The sequence below is a fragment of the Centropristis striata genome, chromosome 20 (assembly GCF_030273125.1).
Source record: "Centropristis striata isolate RG_2023a ecotype Rhode Island chromosome 20, C.striata_1.0, whole genome shotgun sequence".
NCBI lineage: Eukaryota > Metazoa > Chordata > Actinopteri > Perciformes > Serranidae > Centropristis > Centropristis striata.
In genome coordinates this window covers 23,114,659-23,132,713 of record NC_081536.1, presented here as the reverse complement: position 1 = coordinate 23,132,713, position 18,055 = coordinate 23,114,659, and the positions used below count along the sequence as shown (strand labels likewise).

The 18,055-nt window shown below is 36.9% G+C and overlaps 2 protein-coding genes across 2 annotated transcripts; both read left to right on the top strand.

Moving 5' to 3' along the window:
• Positions 1-2,047: 2,047 nt before the first annotated feature.
• On the top strand, positions 2,048-5,359 carry LOC131993399 (homeobox protein Hox-D11b-like). Its single transcript, XM_059359299.1, has 3 exons — positions 2,048-2,699; positions 3,876-4,017; positions 5,119-5,359. The coding sequence occupies exons 1-3, from the start codon at positions 2,048-2,050 to the stop codon at positions 5,210-5,212; spliced, it is 888 nt and encodes a 295-aa protein (XP_059215282.1). The 3' UTR covers positions 5,213-5,359.
• Positions 5,360-11,717: 6,358 nt separating this feature from the next.
• On the top strand, positions 11,718-15,269 carry LOC131993398 (homeobox protein Hox-D9b-like). Its single transcript, XM_059359297.1, has 2 exons — positions 11,718-12,472; positions 14,088-15,269. The coding sequence occupies exons 1-2, from the start codon at positions 11,788-11,790 to the stop codon at positions 14,330-14,332; spliced, it is 930 nt and encodes a 309-aa protein (XP_059215280.1). The 5' UTR covers positions 11,718-11,787; the 3' UTR covers positions 14,333-15,269.
• Positions 15,270-18,055: the final 2,786 nt, after the last annotated feature.

The window sequence follows — 18,055 nt, the reverse complement described above, 5'->3', positions numbered from 1 at the left end:
AGAGCCCAGCTCCCCACCAGCACAAAGCCTTTGTTTTGTTACGGTAAATATGCTTAATTTCACTTGGTAGGCCTGTTTCAGGTCTTTTTCTTTCTGGGGTAGTTAAGTTTAAAGTTGCTGTGGTCATTTAAGGGCCGGGTTCATAGCCCTTTAGGGTGCAATCTTTCTCTGAAGCAGCAACTGCCTTTTTCTGGGTTTTTAGCTTTAAATGTTTTTTTTATTATTAAAATAATTAATAGAAGTGGAATCTTGAGTTTGTGCTTGTGTTAAGACATCATTATTTTCTGTCACATGCGTCTCAGCAGCACTCATGTTAACAACAGTGCCTATAGGCTAATTAACAGGCATGTCTGAATCCAGCCTGTTATATGGTCTATATGCAACATCAAAAACATAACTCTGGGTATTCAGTGTCAGTGACCTTTCTGCAGAACAACACTGATGTGTTCCAGTGAGATGTATTCATGATGATTGAATGCATAAAATATTGAAAGTCTTTTGATTAGACATTAATATGTATTGAGTAATAAATGGGAAAATCCCCAAAACGCCACAAGGGTTTCCTTTTTCAGAGCTGTTACATATTGTATTTCATAAGGATATTATTAAAATGTAACCTGAGGACAACCGCTCAACTAATGTTACTTCCCTACCAGTACTGCTTGTGCTGGTTCGAAAACAACTACAAGTACTTTTACGAGCCAATAATTATATTTGGAGAGTGATAGGACAACTTAGCAGAATGAACTTCCTGAACTCCTAACTAAAAAATAGTAATCTTTTTGGTGTTGCATATAAAGGGAAGATTAAGAATAAGTTGGTGATGATCATGATGCAAAACAAACCCACCAAATGAAAAAAAAAAATTAAATAAAACAAACAAAAAACATCTTTTAGTTTACAAAAAATGGGCTTCTAATGGAATTGCACAACAAATTGGTAATCTACGTTTTGAGTTTTTAAAGCAAATTTGCAATATAACTCACAATGCAATTATCCAAAGATGTTCATAGTGTAAAATAATCTGAATATCGTGTCATTATTTTCAATTCAAACACATAATTTGACGCTGTGTCCTGTTGACAAAGTAGGCCTATTTGTAGAACGTATTCTGTACAATATCTCAGTAAAAACAGATGAGATGAAGCTAAACAGACCCCAAGCTTCTATCATCTCAACTGCACGTGTATGTTTGCTTCTAATTAGCCTCAGTTTGAGCACACACGCAGGACAGGACGGGTGATCACTGACAATAAAAAACATTTAAAGGGCTCTAAAGTACATTTAGCCCCAACTAAGCCTCCCTCAGAGGTTCTTAAAAATGGGCTTTGAAGTCCAGCTTCATGCAGGACTTGTTTGGGCACCTTATTAGGAGGATATTTACTCTGAACATTAGGATGGGTTTTACAAGTTGAAAATGCAAGAAGTCTTATGACAATCACTGTGCTAAATTAATGTTTTACTTTGTGCATGAAAAACGATTTAAAGGATACAGAGATATAACACTTCAGTGCCTGTTTACCCTGCAGGGTTTAAACTTAAATTGAAGCTCTTGGCAATGTATTTATGTTCTATACAGAATGTGTGTGTGTGTGTGTGTGTGTGTGTGTGTGTGTGTGTGTGTGTGTGTGTGTGTGTGTGTGTGTGTGTGTTCGGGGCTGGCCAGGCTTGGATGTGACATGGCCTGACCACAGACACATGCAGCCCAGCCTTTTTAAATTGTGCAGCAGTCCCAATTTGGACATGCTCAAGGTCAAAGACTATGTTTTCCTCTCTTTCCAAAGGACTTTGAGATGTGGTTTCACTGGGGAAATGAAGAGATGTGGAACCTTTATTTAAGTAGTGTAATATTCACGCTTCTTGTTTTATCTGCCAGGACGCAGATCTAGGTTTATATTAAGTTCATATTAAATACAATTGCTACATTTGCTACTATAGAGAAACACTGATCCCTGTTTATGGCGAACTTTTTGTAGGTTTTGTTAGATCACTGGCCAAACCACAGCCTTGCTAGAATTTAGCCTAGTTAAAAGTATTTTAACTGTCCATGTATTTACCAGGCTGCACGTTTTCGTCAAAGTCAGACTTTGGCTCCATCGCTCCATCGCTTTTAACGGAGCACAGCAGCGCTTCGGCGAGAGGACTGCAGGACTACCGGGGCTACAGCCACCCTGAGCCCGGACAGCAGCACCGTCCTCCGTGGAGATGGAGCCTCCAGCAGGAGAACCGGCCCAACACCTCTGCGCCGCCGGTGGAAGCTGTTCATCACGAGTACCAGGGCTTGGCGTCCTCACCAGAGACCTTATTCACCGCAGGTAAAGAGGGTTTCCTGTACGGTGGATCGGTTTACAGCGCATCTGGTCCTCGTTTTCTCGCCGGAGACGCGCGGCGTTTCCCCGGCAGATTCCCGGCGTTCAACCCGGACTCACAGCTCCTCTTCCCGGCAGGGAGGAGTAGAGTCCTGCCGCCGGTTTTCGACCAGTTTTTTGACTATGCAGACAGAGGACTGGACCCGAACGCACAGGTTACACATGGGAGCCAACAGCAGAAAGACGCGGATGGAGTCGAGTGGATGAGCTGTCGCACCGAGGAGAGGAGCAAGGTGAAGGCCGAGTCAGAGGCTCCTCAGGCCGGCAGGGAGGACGAGGAGGATGCACCGTTATCCAGCAGCAGCGCAGGAGACTGCAGCCATGGCCCGAGTGAGTGGAGGTTACACAACAATCTGATATAATTTCAAAGAGAAAATGCGTGGATAAATCTGGTTTAAATCCTAATTCAAAGTAGGCTATGTGGAGACCTATTCAAAATCCCACAACTCTTTATAGGCAGACAAGAGATTTGTGGCTACAACTGATAACTTCATATTTGACATCATAGGCCTACTTGTTTTAATAGAAATATTACATATTTGTATCATAATTTACATATCTTCTAGTGACTCCTTCCATGTTATTGTAGCCTATATAAAAGGATAGGCCTCATTTTTCCGCTAAAACATTGGCACCTGAAATTCATACTTTTATTTTAGTTATGCAGTTGTTTATTTGTTGTATATGCTGTTTGTCTGTTTTTATTCATTTTATGCTTGTATATTTTATAAGACCAAGTAAAAAAAAATCCACTGGGATAGGCCACTAGACCAAATAATGCCATCATTAAAAATTACACAAGGCCTACTTTCTTTCTATGGTGTCTATATCTAACCAAAATACCAGTATAATTCTCTTAAATCCGCGTAGATTCTGATGTATAATCGCCCTGTATTCGATCCACATCCGAACCATTTTCCATAGCCTAGATATGGCTCCATTTTCTATTTGCCGATAAATATGCGTATTCATCAATTTACACAGTGAAGTTAGTTAATCTTCTAGTTTTCCTTCCATGTGTTAGAAATTAGCTACACGCCCGGCTGGCTGTGGAAACAGTCACATGATAATAAACATGCATGTGGGCCTGAATACGCATGTTTTGCGTGTGACTTCACTTTTGATCTGCAATTGTGTAACACTTTGCAATAAAAGCATGACTTATTCGCACGGAAGTCAGGTTATCTTTTTGAACTTCGACCTTGACATTCACCTCAAATTATTTAATTTTAATTAAACTCAGACTGTTCACATGTGTTTTTATTTATAAGCAGTTTTAAATAGTTGCTCATCCTCTGTGCGTGTTTGGAAGAGTTGGGTCTATTATCATTCACCAGAGCTGTGTTGCACATGTTCTTATTTTACATTAGAAACATCTAAAGTTGGATTATAATTATGTAGGCTATTGTTTTTATATAAGCCTATCTGTTATAGGTCTAAGATCCTTTTTTTTTTTTTTTTGCAATAACCTTTTTTTCGGGGCCTATATCACCCCTCTCTCTCCAGCAGAGCCTTGTGTGAGGAGAAACAAGCGCTGTCCTTACTCCAGGCTGCAGATCACAGAGCTGGAGAGAGAGTTTCTCTTCAACATATACATCAACAAGGACAGACGCATGCAGCTGTCCCGCCTTCTGCGCCTTACAGACCGGTGCGTGCACGGTGCACTTTTTCTTTATTCAATTATAGGGCTGCAGGTCTGAACCCTGGACACAGTTTCACCTGCAAGGGTAAAAAGAAACCTGTCTAACTTTGCTCCAGCTGGAGTTAGATGAGGGTAAATTAGGGATGATTGTTCGGCTGCTCAGGTGTTTCTCAGCATATCAGCTTCAGGCTGCAGCGAGGCATTAAATAGGCTACTCAATACACGTAATAGCAAGACGCGTCATCACACTGGACCCAGCAGAAGTGTCAAAGAAACCAATGGAAGATTAATTAGCATGACTATATACAGTATTTGATTTTAACAACACAACAGTTAATTAGACTTATAACAATAGCCTAAATGGCAGCCGATTTAAAAAAATAGTTGCTGATAACTTTCTAATTGTTTGGCCTTTTTGTGTTTTAGGCTTCTCCACTGTTGGATATTGTTTTTAAATATATTATAACTGAATATCTCTTTGTTTTGGGATGATAAACAGACATTTGAAGATGTCACCTTGGGCTTTATTTTGATTGTCATTTTTCTCGATTTTCCTACTTGAATCATTAACATAATTGTTTGATAATTAATATAATTGCTACTTGTGGTAACTAATCAATAATATAAGATAAACAGCATGCATATGCATTGAGGACAGGGTCAGATCCCAATTTGTTCATTCAAAACATTGGCTTTTCCATGCAAAATATATATAAAAACAGGACAAAAACCAACAACAACCAATTTATATTAAAATCAAAAAAGTATATTTACTATTTTTCTTGCTAATATTATTACTACCCACTTGATCTTTTTCAAATCAACTTGTTAATATTTCAAATACAATAAATTCATAAGCATGGAAAAGAAACATTTTGAAACATATTCCCATATATTTAAAAAGAAATGTATTGACATGCAAATTGTTCACATTAGACTGTTATAGTCTAAGGACAGATGTCACTGAGGGCAAAACAAGTTGCATTCATCCCCAATGAATATTATGTTTGGTGCTTTATTTTTTTAAATAACCTCTTTCTGAGCTAGAGCAACACAAAATAAATCAGATGGTGAAAACAAGTTGCTTTTTTTTCTTTGCTGACCCAGACAGGTGAAAATCTGGTTCCAGAACAGAAGAATGAAAGAGAAGAAACTGAGAAGAGAGACTCTGCTGTACCACGCAGGATATCACCTGTTCTGATGGACAAAGAAGTAAGAGACAGTCTTGGTCATGCACAAACAGTGTGACAACTCCGCCGGAACACTATCATTCCAACTATATATGCAACAACAAATTAAATCAAGGCACAAACAAATAAATGAACTGAAGTTCCTGCCAACAAAGGAGGACTCCAATGTTTTTCTAGAGTATAAAACATATCCCAGCAGACAAAAAAACCCAGATTTTTCTGAAAATTTCCACTTTTATACAGAAAACATTCAGAATCCTCCTCTTGCCTTATTTAAACCTAACTTCCCTGTGAAGACATGTGGCTCACTGTGAAGAAATGAACTCTGCCTCAGGCCTTCATGTCTTAGCCTATAAATACTAAGGAATGTAAACATACATTCTTCATCCCTTTTTCTTTCAAGAAAACGAAATAAAGGGAAACATCAAATACACATGAACCTCTTTACACGCTTGTCTGTGAAACCTTGTTTTGAACTTCACATTTCTGAGAGTGTCTGATTAATTATTTGGATGTGTTTTGATGTTAACTTGCACTGCTGACAATCTAATATGTGAATAGTATCTATATCAATCTATTAGAGCCCAACTGACATGGGACTTTTGAGACTGATACTAATGCCAATATTAAAGAAGAAAGATTATCTAGTTAACACCAATATTACCATGCAATGGTTGCTTTCTTATTTATAATTTTTTCAAGAGCATTTAACATTATTATGCATTATACATACAATGTATTACACTGTCAACCTGTGCTAGAAATTAAAATGATGAGAAAAATGAGAAAACAACAATAAAAAAATAAAAAATAGCTAAAATAACATTTTGATTATCAGTCAATTACAATTACAATTTTGATAAAGAATAAATAAAAAAGAAAATAAATAGCTAACACATTTTCTAAATCATGCATGCATTGTTTTCTGCATTATGTTCTTTATAAAGAGTTTCGGTGCAATAGGACAACATGGTGCTACAATCTATGTCTACCTATCTATCTATCTTGATGTCATGATTTTATAACAATCAATCATGGTGTTCCTGTGAATTTGTTTATAATCAAAGGTAAATAATGAATAAAAATATACTTATATCTTATTAATCTAATTTTACCATCTAGTTAGCATATGATGGAAATCATTTCGGCAAGAGAAGACAATCAGCATTAATTATTCTGATATCTGTGACATTTCATATTAATATTTTTACTAGACTGTAAAGATATGACATGAGACAGTCATATTCACTTTCATGTGCTTTGTGATTAGTTTAATGTAATTAAATTCTGAATGACAATCAATGTGGTTGTTTGATGCCTATCCACTACTTTTGTTACGAGTATGTCCTTGCATTTCTAGCCACTTTATGTAATTTGGATTTTAACATATGCATGTATTATTTAAGTATTAAAATATTTGATACAATATTTCTGTAAGAAGAAGTGTTTGTTGTTTGTTTTGAAGGAGCTTTGATGGACTTTTTCCTCTATGAAAACACTGAGTTTAATTTTAAATCCATTTCTAATGGATCAAAACCTTTGAAAACAAAAACAGCATATTCATGTGACATTAAAAGGGGAAACTTTTTTGTGGCACTTTTCAAATTTGTTATGTAATAAAAATGTCTTACAAAATGAAAAAAATATCTACTCAAACTACAAGCCTTGCTTATTTTAAAAAAGCTTGTTTGTTCTAACGTTGTTTGAGGCCATTCACGTGGTGTTGTTGTCTGAATGTTTTTACTTAGCAATGGAATTAACATAATGTGTGATCACATCTGCAACAAAAATGTACCCAGAGGCTAAATTAAATGGGCTAACATTTTAGTTGGATGACGCCTTAATGGTAAACACCACCACACTAAGTAAAAAGACGGTTATTGAGCAGGTAATTGCTGCCCCGGGTTACCTGAATATAAAATCTAAGTGTCAAACTATAAAAGAAAACAAGTTAAAGTTAATAGCTTTTTTGTCATGTTTTCTCTCTTGTTTCTACTCTGGGATCCCGACCCAGACTTTGAACAACAGCGGAAACACACAGTGAGTGAGTCCAAGGCTGCAAATGAACCTTGAACCGCAAAACAACCACAACATAACACACTGCACCGCCACAACCACCATTTCCTCAACTTAATGACTTTTATTGGGGCAATACAGACAGTCTGCTGTCTCTGTCTTTCTTTCTTTGTCTCACACATTCCCTCAGTCTGTGTGTGTGTGTGTGTGTGTGTGTGTGTGTGTGTGTGTGTGTGTGTGTGTGTGGGTAAAAGAAAGCTAGGGAGATGAAAGGAGAGATTGTGTTTCTGGTTGGAACTAAAGGCACTCAGCCTAATGACCTACAATAAACTCAACCACTAGACTCAAACAACCCCCTTTCTACCAACACAGGCACGATTTAAATTGACTTATTTTATTATAGGTAAGCATCATGATGTTTTGATCTATTATAGAATTTAGTTTCAATAATCAGACAAGTATTCGAGTAGCAGAGTTTGTGTAAAAGCTGTAACAGTGGCATATTTGTAGCTATTGTAGTGCAAATAGTAATAATGGTAGGAAAAATTGGAGAGGCAGTATTGGGGTTAATAGTATCAGCAGCAGTAGTAATAGTAGTATAATGGCAGTTATAGCAGCAGTATTGTCGTTAGAAGGAGAAAGAGGAATATTATAGCATGGATTTTTAGCAGTTAATATTAATGCTTGCAGAATAAGCAGTCCTTGCAGTTGCAGTGAAAGTGTAACACTTATCCTCCCTATTTAGCGTTTATTAGAATAATAATATAATAATAACAAACTTTATTTATAGAGCACTTTTCAACACAGGTCACAAAGTGCTTTACAAAGGCATATTAAAACATAAAAGACATTAAAATTTTTATTTTTAAAAAAGTAATTTAAGTGTTTAAATAACAAAGCAGTCATATAAGAAAAATGAAAACATCCTGTGTAAAGTTCAAAGACAGTTAAAGCTCAGGTAAAATCAGGAAAGGCTCTCAGATTAAAGTATGTTTTGAGAAGAGACTTAAAAGAGATCACTGACTCAGCCAACGTGATTTATAATCACTATAACATTTAATCAATAGTTTATAGCACAATATAATGTTGCGGTATACTCAGATATGTGTTTAAATAACATATTGATAAATTATACCTCTTGTGGCCACTCATATGTTCATTGATCAGTAGAAGGGTAATGAATGACATGAGGCTAGTAGTTGACAAAACTAAATCTAAATATCTAAATATCTGCTGACAACTATATTTATTTAATGTTTTTATATTACTTTTAGGTGGACTTAAAGTGAGGTGCTTCCAGTCTAAGAGGCACTGGAAATAGCAGTAGCAATGCTAATAGTAATAGTAAAAGCAATACTGCTAAAAAAAAAAAATAATAGCAATAGAAAGAATAAATGCAAGAGTACAAATTTTACTTCACTAGTAGATTTGCAACCTTAAAAACAGTTGGTGTCAGCTTATGGCAATGCATTGTGGGAAACTTAAGCAGTATCATTTCCTGCTTCTTCTAGTCTGTCACATTAATGTAAATACATTAGCCTGCATGATGTTAGAACTATCTGTTATTCTGTCTCTTATTCTGTCTCTGTTGTCCGTCTCGGTGGACGTGGATCACTGTCTGTTGACATACATCAATATCTATGTATACGTGGTTCACTGTCAGTGTGTGTGCCCTCTCTGTGCATTGGTGGATTGATCATGCAAGCTGCTTTGCTACAATGCTCCTGTGCTAATATTGTTTTTAAACTATGATTAAACTAAATACATTTACTCCATCTGCTAAAACTTTTAGATTCAATTATCACAAAAAGATATATTTTATGTGGATATTGTTTGTTGCAAAATCTGTGCTTCAATAATATCTCTGCAAGTCATACCAAGGCAGGAGTTTGTGATTTGAAAGTTTGTTCCAGGTCAGGTCACGGACATGATGTGCTGAGCAGAAAGATAACTGTCTTCTCTGCTTGGTGACATGACGTGTCCACATATGCAATAAACTGACAAATCAATGGATGTAATTTGGATTTTAACATATGCATGTATTATTTAAGTATTAAAATATTTGATACAATATTTCTGTAAGAAGAAGTGTTTGTTGTTTGTTTTGAAGGAGCTTTGATGGACTTTTTCCTCTATGAAAACACTGAGTTTAATTTTAAATCCATTTCTAATGGATCAAAGCCTTTGAAAACAAAAACAGCATATTCATGTGACATTAAAAGGGGAAACTTTTTTGTGGCACTTTTCAAATTTGTTATGTAATAAAAATGTCTTACAAAATGAAAAAAATATCTACTCAAACTACAAGCCTTGCTTATTTTAAAAAAGCTTGATTGTTCTAACGTTGTTTGAGGCCATTCACGTGGTGTTGTTGTCTGAATGTTTTTACTTAGCAATGGAATTAACATAATGTGTGATCACATCTGCAACAAAAATTTACCCAGAGGCTAAATTAAATGGGCTAACATTTTAGTTGGATGACGCCTTAATGGTAAACTGAAAAATTTGAAAGTTTGTTCCAGGTCAGGTCACGGACATGATGTGCTGAGCAGAAAGATAACTGTCTTCTCTGCTTGGTGACATGACGTGTCCACATATGCAATAAACTGACAAATCAACGGATTGAAAGGAGGTGACTTCTGGAGAGTTCTACCTACATTTTTTATTAAACCTCTGTTAGGATATAAAACTGGGTTTTAGGGAAATTAGACTTGGTTCAGCCTTCATGAACTGACCAGCCTAATGTTGCATCAGGGACAGGTGGATTGAACCCAGAGACTCTGTAAACTGCATATTTCTTGAGGTATTGTAATAAAGTGAAGTTAAACTGAAAATTTGGACATGCCCTGCTCATCATTCCCCATCAAACGATCAGCGCAGAGAAATGGGTGAGGATTTTGTGTTGGAGTCAGATAATTTAATTTTAAAGGCTTCCTCAATGCATTTCTCAACAATTACTTTTACACAGCAAACACTTAGGGTTTTACACTTAGCAGTGGTGATGTTACTGCCCCCTACAGTAAAGCACTGCAATAACACCCTCTGGCCTGAACTCTCAAGGGTCCAGCTAAATTAAATCACAAGTGCTGAATCATGTGTTTCTTTATTTTATCACTGAGACCAGTTGACGGAGCTGATAGTAACTTAATAAAGTGCTAAATAAAAAAGGATGCATTAAAGTGCCCCGCTTGCTTAAATGTCTTATGTAGCATGATAAAGTTTGGGAGTCCCTCTTGGAAAGTGCTTGTGTTGCTGTTTTAACTCATCCGGCCAGCAGATGGCGCTCACGCTGCACAAGACACTGCGATCAAGGTCTATGTTAGAGGGGCAGAAAACATGCAGGAGAGACGCAGCTCGTTTGTGTCTTTAAACTTTAGCCCACATACTGCTCCTCATCCTCACCTCCAGCCAATGGGAATTCACATTCACACTCAAACATGGGCACAAAGAGGGGGAATAGAGAAAGCCTTTAAACTGATCACTAATATTTGAATTGCAAGTAGTTTAATGTACACCTTGAGCAGGCCATCACCACTGGTTCATTTTGACGAATAGATTTATCCTAGTGTTTTCCAAAGTATTAATTATTCATATGACAGAAAAACAGCCCAGATATTTTTTAGAAAATCTAATTAGGTTTATTTAACCTATTCCCAGGGCAAATTCAATCCTTACTCAGACAATAAGATAAAAATATATATAAATAAGCAATTTTTTAACTTAATAAAATCCACACTTTGTACAAGCATGCATCATAGCTTATTAAATTGTTAATAAATTGTGTCAGCCAGTTAAGTAAGTAAGTAAGTAAGTAAGTAAGTAAGTAAGTAAGTAAGTAAAATTAATTAATTAATAAAAATAAAAAACTGTAGTCGAAAAAGACTTTTCCACGAGTGAATAACTCCACTGAAACAAATGCAATTAAAAAAAACTACATACTGTAATAAGCTAACACCTTGCAGCATGAACTTCGAGGATGTTTGTCTCAATTCTTCTGAGAAATAGCCTATATAATATTTTTATTGTAAGATTATGGATAAGAAGAGCCCTTGTCCAGACAAAGATCACTCCCGTTACATTAAATTGGCATACTGTGTTTTTCCTCCACAAATTATACATACCGAATAAGTTTTTATTTTGTAGCTACTGAAAAAGTGGCCTGGCTGCAGCACCTACATGCAAAAGTCTATCTGACACACACACGCACGCGCACACACACTTAAAACAAGCTTGTAAACGACTCCTGGCTACTTTTTATTCTGCTTGTAAAACGGTGCTTGAAGAAGCCCCTAGTTTTAAAAACCTATATGCTACATTCAGGCCCATCTGGCAGCCGACTAGAAGGCATGCGATCACATTTCTGAGCACAAAAGAATTAGATTTATTTCCTATAGCGGGTAAATACAGTCTAGCCATGTGATCCGCGGTGTGACCAATAGGCAGTCGAGAAGAAGGTAAGGGCAGGAAAAAAAAACTACCATTTTAGGGGAGGATGTAAGCCACTATACCAGCCCATCTAACGTTTTACAGTCGCACTTAAGTGTCTTTTTATTGAAATAATAAAATAAACATGTCGCTAACGAATTATTATTCCATGATGGGGATCCAGACTGAGGAGCCGTACGGTGCACATTTCATCCCGGGTGGTTTGCAGGGTTCGGCGGCCGGCTGCGCAAAGCCAGCCCGGAGAGCGGAGGAGGAGGAGGGGACCCCCGGTTCACACATTCCGGATTTTTCACATTTTTCCAACAAACAAACGGGCTTAAATGGCTTTTCTCCCTGGGAGAACACCTCCACTTCCTCCTCGCCCTCCTCTCCGCAGCTGCAGTCCAACCCCGGCGCCTCCATCCCCGGCCTTTTTCACCCACATCACCTCCTGAGCCACCACCACCCGTACTACGGCTCGCAGACGCAGACCCACACCGAGCACCTCGCATCCGCCGCCGCTACCGAGAGCAGGTTCGTCCGCTGCTGGGAGGAGGCGACTCCCACCTCTGAGACCTCTCTGTCACATGCGTCTGTCGGCTTCCCCGGGTGTGTCCCCGCTCAGGGTGACCTCTCCAATCCGAGCCCGAGGTATGAAGCGGTGAAACCCGAGAGTTCCCCTCCGTCGCACGACAGCCCCGGGGATTCCAGCTTCGCCAGCCCTACTGAGGTGGTCCTCGAGCGGCTTGGCACCGTCGAGGAGCTGGGCAGAAAGCCGGAGCCCAAAAAAGAAGACGAGGAGAGAAAAACAAAGCCACAGCTCGACCCGGGTAAAGACAGATATAGTCTCCAACTCAGGAATGTTTATTAGCATTTAAGAAGTAATACACAAGTGTGTGTCCGTGTGTGTGTGTTTGTGTGAGTGTGTGTGTGTGTGTGTGTGTGAGTGTGTGACACAGAGGGAGAATGTGGCCTAAGTAAGTAAGTGTGTGTGACTTTTATAGCCCTATAAATGTCTTGTAAACGGTAAAATATAAAACTTTATTGTCCATTAAAATAATTAAGGTGCTATTGCTGTTATTTAACAATTTGTCACTAAAGAAAAAAACGCAGGTAGCTCGCGCTGCATTTCTCTGACTGTAGTTATGAGTTTTTCTATTTTTCTTGCAACTAATGCTCGAAGAGTATTTGTCTAAAAAAATAGTTGACATGCTGCAGCCAATATATTGTAAAAGCATGCATATCCAAAACGACCCTAATGATTTATAGGCCCTCTACTGTTTGTAGCTTGCACAGGGGTAACTTCATAATGCAGCATGCCTCAAACAGCAACAGTCTGAATAATAATAATAATGATAATAATAATAATAATAATAATACAAAATAATAACAATTAATTTACTTAAAATAAAAATATGTATTATATATTACATAATAGTATAGCCACAAATAAGTTTGAATGACAATAAACCAAAATATATTATATTATTTAAATGAGATTATTACTATTATTAATATCATTATGTTATTCTTTTAATCATAATATTTATTATTATTATGATGATGATGCCAGTAACAGTACAGTTATTGGCTACTATTATTTCCCCCCTGGTTTATTGTTTTTATGTGCAACTGAATAAAAGTAACTCCTGTTTTTTGTGTCATGAATGAGGTTTTTAACATTTTAAATAGCCCAAATATACCTCAGTGTTCTACATATTAGTAGATAACAGTTTTCAGGAGATCTGTGGTAACCTGAAATCCAGTTAATCATATGAATAATTCAGAAATTTAAGGAAAGTGAGCAAATATGTCCTGTGTGTGAATGCATGACTACCAACCAAAAATACTTGTTGCTCTCTTGCTGTCTGTTTAACTATAATTTTCATTTCACAGTACTCTCTGGATGCTTCACTTTTTTTAAGTGGCCAATAAAATATTTCAGATCAGTCATAGGTTCAAATACCCCTCCCCAACTGCAGTTTAATAATTCTAAATATGAGGCTCAGTTTGGCTCTTTACCAACGCTGCCTACAGAGATTTAGACTTTATTGGGTACTCTGCTGTATTTATTGCTGCTTGCTGTCCTCCCAAAAACATTTTCATCCTAAAAGGTCTATGGCTACATCAGAAACCACAGACATAAATTAACATAATGTCACATTAGCTTAAATTATTAAAATGAAGGAAGGGTAAAACGAGGGCATAAACAACCCTGATGCTAATAAAGCTATTTTAGCCTCTGTAAAAGCAAGAATACTGTCAGTATTTATGGAGCTTAAGCATGTGTTATTGTTTCTTTTTCTAATGAGCCAAAAGTTGCAGGCTCATAAAGCTAGTTCCTGAGAATATTTTCTCAGCCTTTGAAGTGCAACAGCAGAAAGTAAATATACTGGTGTGCGGTTAAAGTAAAAATCTATGCCACTCTGTGTGTTTCTCCTGCAGAAAATCCATCTGCTAGTTGGATCCACGCCAAGTCCACCCGGAAGAAGAGGTGTCCGTACACCAAGCACCAGACCCTGGAGCTGGAGAAGGAGTTCCTCTACAACATGTACCTGACCAGGGACCGGCGTCTGGAGGTGGCAGGACTCTTAAATTTGACAGAGCGGCAGGTCAAAATCTGGTTCCAGAACAGACGGATGAAGATGAAGAAGCTGATGATCCGGGAGAGGAGGAGTGTTAATGAATGATGGATTTGAAGAAGGCGGCTGTTATTTTTTTTCCCAGGATATAGGTTAGGTGAGGAGGTGGCGATGTTATAGCTGATAAAAGAGACGCAGTGCTCCAAGATGCCCATCATCTTTAACAGCAGCTGGCATGAGCAGCTGTTACTAAGCAACGGATTGTGAAGCGTTTAAAGCTGCAGTGAGACTCTGCAGGGGAGACCAGGATGTGTTGTAACACTTTTATAAAAAAATATTCCTTTGGCCTTTTTCATGTTAGATGATCTGAACTCTGCTGTGAAATTCTTCCATCTGCATGTTACAAAATGAAGACAGTCAACCTGTAACCTGGGGTACTTGTAAATAATGCTCAGAATAAAATGTCCAGAAATATCCATAAATTGAATCAAAAGAACATACGAGTTGATATGAAAGACTTTTAAACATCTGTTTTTGATAAGGCTGCATATTTCACATGTCTAAAACTGAAACTACTTGACACACACTTGACTTCACATAAATTGTCTGTGCTTTCTGCCAAAATCTAAATTGCGTTTTATGATTTAATGCAAAAGCTATTGTCCTCATAAAAATGCTTTCAGTGTGCCAGACGTGACTGTACTCTAGGTCGGTTCTGGTCTGAAACAGTTGCAGCATGTTTATATCAAATTAAAATGAAGTACTTGTGGAAAAGAAACCTAAACAAATAGAATCCAGACACAAAATCCTTATAATAATAATAGAATAATAGCCTGAAAGAGACGAGAGTGAGACGTTTAGTTGTGAGTTGTCGTAGTAAATTATGTGAAAAGGAAAAGAGAATTTGGTGCATTTAACAAATCATTTTCTTAGCTTTAACTTGAAGTTGTCTGTTAACAGTCTTTCGTTAAAATACTGTCATTTGAATTGATTTACATGGTCCGGTGTTTTATAAGATACATTTGTTGTGACTGAACTGTGTGTGTGTGTGTGTGTCCTGCTATTTAGTTTTATTGCTTCTGGTAATCAACCCCGTTACCCTGACAAATATGTGACTCTATCACATGTCAACATCTTACACAAGAGAGTATATGTGAAATTGCTGTTTTTTACATGTGAAATATATGAAAACCACCATGTGCAATGTGTGTTCATGCATATGTGATGAACTCACGTTTGTGTAAACCAGACATGTCATGGAATAAGCATCAAAAATACAATAACTTGATTTTAAACTGAAACATCCAACATCATGCTTCTCCAGTAAAAATAACCAATGACTTTAACACAGATGGATATGTTATTTAATGCTAATAGGCTAGTTATGCACAAAAAACACAAGGTGAGATATAAGAGTGACTCTTGATAGTCATTACTGCATTTAAATTACTTCTGTGCAGGAATATCAGTGTTAAAGGCCTGCTATGCAGAAACTGTTGCTTACTGTTTGTACATTCAAACTTGACCCCGCCTCCAAAGTTCAACAAATAAGTGAAAGCAGACCCATGATACACTTTTTTTTTTTTTTTATTCACCTTGCTTTATTGGTGTTTTTCAGCACCATGTTTTTTAAAGCCTCATGAGCAACATGTCCTGAACACAGCAAAATTAAAAGAAAAGAGGAGAAGGGGGCAGGGTTTCTGCAGATACAGACACAACTACACGTTCGTGAGCGAAAGGGATTACTTTATACAAAGAGTTTATTTGAAAAAACAGATATGATATCTGTTTTGATTCATGTTCCAGGGGTGCAGTCAAGGGAATATCAATCAAACCACAGTTGGGTTGTTTTAATCACTCAACTGTGGATTGGAGTGTTTCTGATTATTTTTATTTTTTATTTAGCTGAAATAATTCATTTCACTGTGCAATCAAGGAAAAAATAAAAAAAAATTGTGGGGTTTCGTCAAATTAGAAATCTGTTATCAGACAAACTTTGCATTAAAAAAAGAAAATCCTGCATAGTATATCTTTAAGGAGTACTTGTCTTTCCATTTGCTAAAATACACAAAAATGCATCAAGATAATAGTGTTTAGACAACATGTACTTAGTTGCAATACGCTGAAATATGCCATGCATATCCACAATCTTACAGATTATTAGACAGTTTGCCAATATAATCTCATTTTAGCTGGAAGATTTGCATTTATTCAGGAGCAGAAAAGTGCATCAAGTTAACAAGATTATAACTATAAAATAAACAAAAAAAACCCTTTAAAATAAATACAATACAAAATAGTGATTCACAATGTATTTCAGATGTGTTCAGGTGCTGTCAGACAAACAGATTGGATCGTTTCTCTGTGTTACAACCGACCCCAGTCTCCCCTACAATAACACCCAAAAGGGACTTTTAACATTTTGTTCCTCAAAAAACAGAATAAGCTTTGTTGATTAGTTGTTTGTTTGTTTTTTAAACTGTGCATGTATTGGCCGAATGGGCCTATTTGTTGTTATTGTTGTTGCTGTGTTGTTGCCATGTATATCTGTTGTTACTGTGAGTCTAATATGCAGATCACTATGTTCACACACACACACACACACACACACACACACACACACACACACCAGTCATGCTAAGCTACAGTGTGATGGTTATAATTGTTTTACCTCCTGTCACAATAATCAGCTACATACAGCTCATGAAAGACGGTTTACACACAGAAACAATGCACAACCTGTTTTTCATTTTAGAATGTACCATAACATGAAGTTAAAATATTATAGGAATATTAACGGGATCTTAGTGTTTTTGTTTGTTTTTCACGAGGAAGAGGTGGACTTCTCTCTGCAGGGAGAAAGGGGAAACACATCAGGCTATGTTAGCCTCCAGCTGCAGGCCTGCGCTGTGAACACGTGATGACACGAAGCCTTCATCTGCTCTCATTTTAGGCTCTACATGATGCTCGTGGGGATTTTTTTTATGAAATAAAAGATGGATGACATCATCATTGTTAATTGTGCACTCTTCCTGATGTTTTTATTCTTATTTTAGCTGATATTTTATGCGACGCACTGATCATCGGGGGCACATCTGTTTTACGCTTTTATTCAAGGTACAAAGAGACTCAAAATAACTACAGAGAAACGCAAAATGACTACAAAGGGACATAAAATTACTATAAAAAACACAACGTGACTTGTCTTATAATTTACCCATGGTCACCCAGTGCAGTTATGGGGTTCAGATGTGTTTTTACAACAATGAAGGTCTATGCCTATCACACACAAGATAAATGTTAAAACGTATCAATGGTTATACAAACCTTATCCCACCGGTCACAAGTGTGACCTATTTTTCCACAAAAATCTTTATATATTATCTTTTATAATGGTTGATTATTTCAAAGGCACATGATTTGGGTATTTTCATGTCTGGGAAATTTTGAATTAAATGGGTTAATATTTACGCTACAGTATTAGCAAAGTTTTATAACATTACCTGGTCATTCTTCTAGCTACTACTGCTATTACTAATAATAATAATAATAATAATAATAATAAACATATTACTAATAATTAACATGAAATCACAGGAACCGTTTGGTTAAAGCGGGCTGTATATTGAATGTTTCTTTTTTGTATTAAACGTTCATTTCTGTGTCAAGTAGAGAAACACACAAAATCCAACTAAGCTACAACCCCGATCCCAAAAAAATTCACGCTGTGAAAAACGCAATAAAAACAGAATGCAATGATTTGCAAATCTTTTGCGACCTATATTAAATTGAATCCAGTACAAAGACAATATATGTAATGTTCAAACTGAT